Below are 2696 nucleotides of genomic sequence, written 5' to 3' on the forward strand. Positions count from 1 at the left end.
ATTAGACTATTGTCCCAACGAGCACGCACCCAAGCAGGTCGAGAAGTAAAACTGGAAGACAAAAACCGTGCATTCCAATACAATCCAACTTATGTTTACGAAGATGATCCGAAAATTTCAATAGGAGAAATGGATAAAATTTGCAAATACTGCGGTGCCAAAAAATTGAACAATGGAATATGAAGCGTTTCAGCGCCGGGCACTGAAACGCTTCTTCATAAGCAAATTAAAATTCTTTATGAAGAGATTATAAAGAGAGCTATACAGAGCTTTGCCCGCTGGGAATCATATTTTGAGTTTCATGAATAATATGGGAGACTGCATCTGCCTCTTCAAACAATTTCTATCTTATTGTGAATCTCGGTTTTTAAGGCTAATTTTGTCAGATAAGAGGCTTGGCAACGCACGCCGGGAACAGCTAGTTTAAAATAAAGCTTAAATTTCACTGGATAGAAATAAACTTTATATAACTTGTACCACATTCTATTACCTTTGTTCTTTTTTCACGGTTCATCGCGTCTCGTTTGCGCTCTCTATAACGCTGACAAACTTCCTTTTGTAGTAATCGTTTTCTACGTTTGTCTCCTTTGGGTATAAATTTATAATTTCGCAAGAAGTTTTCGAAAGTAGGGGTAACGCCCAAGGAGCAACTATGTCCGTTTTTGTGTCCGTTTTTGTGTCCATTGGACACTCGAAGAGTGTCCAATGGACAGTCCTTTGGACAGTCCGAAACAGCGTCAGTGGACTCATTTTCGACACCAAAATGGACTCATTTTCGTCACATGTCAAAATGGCCCATTTTATGGCAAAGCTTTGTTGAAAATTATAGCGCATGTCTAATATTCAAAATTATTATAGCAAACCAGTAAAATTATTTTTCATTATGTAATTATTTATTTTTTTATTTTAAAAGTACAAACTTAGTTCGTTACCCAGCGACGAACGCACAATCGCCGGGTTCACAATATTACTAACTATTACTACGCACGCATTGCATTACAATCTATTGGTTACAAACACCAAAAAGTGGATATTCTTCCACACGATCTGCGAGGCGCGTTAAAAGAACAAACAACCAGTTAAGACTATGAACTTTTGACAGCTGCGTGGTGCACGTTACGAAGTGGCCACTGGTCATCTGGTAAACTGCGTGCGTACCTCTTCCACGTTCGATCCGATCGGTCGTGTGAACCACCTCGTTCATCACAAACTGGTACAGAATGGTCGTCTTGTCGGCGTTGTCCAGTCCCACCATGACAAGCTTGTGTTCTAAAACGAAACATGAAGTAAATAATCATTAGCAAGTTACAATAAACATTAGCGCTACAACGGGGAATTGGAACATCAAACGAAAACCATTTTACGGTTGGCCATTTCAGTATAATGTTACGTTTGACGATCAGTGAATCCATGTGGCCCACAAACGACGATCAGTGTCGCTAAAAAACCAGATTAAACAAACTATAATTGCTCGCTGGCGGCATTTTTTTTTTGGGGTATTTGTCACGGGTTACGAACACCGCGTTTTGGCGTTAACCCACTATCAGTGCTCAAAACAGGTCCTCTTCGTCGCTAACGACCTCACAGCAAAGGGCCCACACAGTGAGCTGCAACATTACCACTGATCCACTGATTCACAATTCACTGAACCGAACTACTGATTGATAGATTATCTCACGCATGACCGTACAATTGCTTTGACGCAGGAATGTCTGCAACACCCTCGCCACGCATACCACTTTTCTTGTCATACCTCTTTGTCCAGTTGGTTGGCTGGATTCCCTGGCAGTTGCTGCGCACATCGTTCTCATTCAATTCCAAGTCATCCAGCACTCGTCTAACCTGCAACGAAAAGGATGCTCATTTCACTAAATACATTTCTTTACACCTTACTTACCTTTATAATGTTTGAACTGATTCGAAACATATCGCCGCACACCAAATGCTCGTTCCAAAACCAAATGAATGGCAATACACCATTCATTTATGCCGTCGGGTACAGTCGCTGTGTATGTATCTGGCGGCAGCGGGGTTCGGCCGGGTACGCTTGACGACGTTTTTACTATTTGTCGATGGACCAAGTACGGAGCTGAAATAGAACAAGACATCAATCGGTGCACAAAACTAGAATTATTTAAACGATTAGTTTGACCCATAACACGGAACAACCAACGAAATAAACGAAACGAACTACACTGACCCGCCGTCGAAGCCAACTGCGTAAAATGTTTGGCAAACACACATAACACACATACACACCGGTGCACCGTTCTAATGTAAACAAACAAATCGAATCTGTTAGTTTATTCGCCATAAAATAAGCGTTGTTATAACGGTCAGCTTTGAAGTGTCCTTTCTGCTGACGATACGGACTCTTATCGTCGTTAGAGTGTCCTTTTGCCGACGACCGGACTGATTTCGTCACATTAACGACGACTATAGTCCGTATCGTCGGCAAAAGGGACACTCTAACGACGACTAGTGTCCGTTTTGGTGTCCGTGTCGTCGGTGCGCCGACGATTCGACAGATCGTGGCTCCTTGGGCGGTTCCATCTTGTTCCTTAGTTCCTCCTATTTGTTTTTTATATTGGTCCCTCAAACATTTGAGCCTTCGTTGGCACTCTTTTCTATCCACTTATCCATCCATCCGTTAGCGTGAATAATAATATTGTTATCCAAAAGGGCTAAGACAACGT

At 41.9% G+C, this 2696-nt stretch overlaps 1 protein-coding gene across 1 annotated transcript; it reads right to left on the reverse strand.

Moving 5' to 3' along the window:
* Positions 1-1085: 1085 nt before the first annotated feature.
* On the reverse strand, positions 1086-2300 carry LOC128276894 (uncharacterized). The gene is made up of 4 exons (XM_053015352.1): positions 2201-2300; positions 1898-2089; positions 1754-1842; positions 1086-1269 (listed from the first exon to the last, which is right to left on the reverse strand). Exons 2-4 carry the CDS (start codon positions 1982-1984, stop codon positions 1086-1088), a joined length of 360 nt encoding a protein of 119 aa, XP_052871312.1. The 5' UTR covers positions 1985-2089; positions 2201-2300.
* Between the last annotated feature and the right edge of the window lie 396 nt (positions 2301-2696).

This window comes from Anopheles cruzii, unplaced genomic scaffold (genome assembly GCF_943734635.1).
Source record: "Anopheles cruzii unplaced genomic scaffold, idAnoCruzAS_RS32_06 scaffold02880_ctg1, whole genome shotgun sequence".
NCBI lineage: Eukaryota > Metazoa > Arthropoda > Insecta > Diptera > Culicidae > Anopheles > Anopheles cruzii.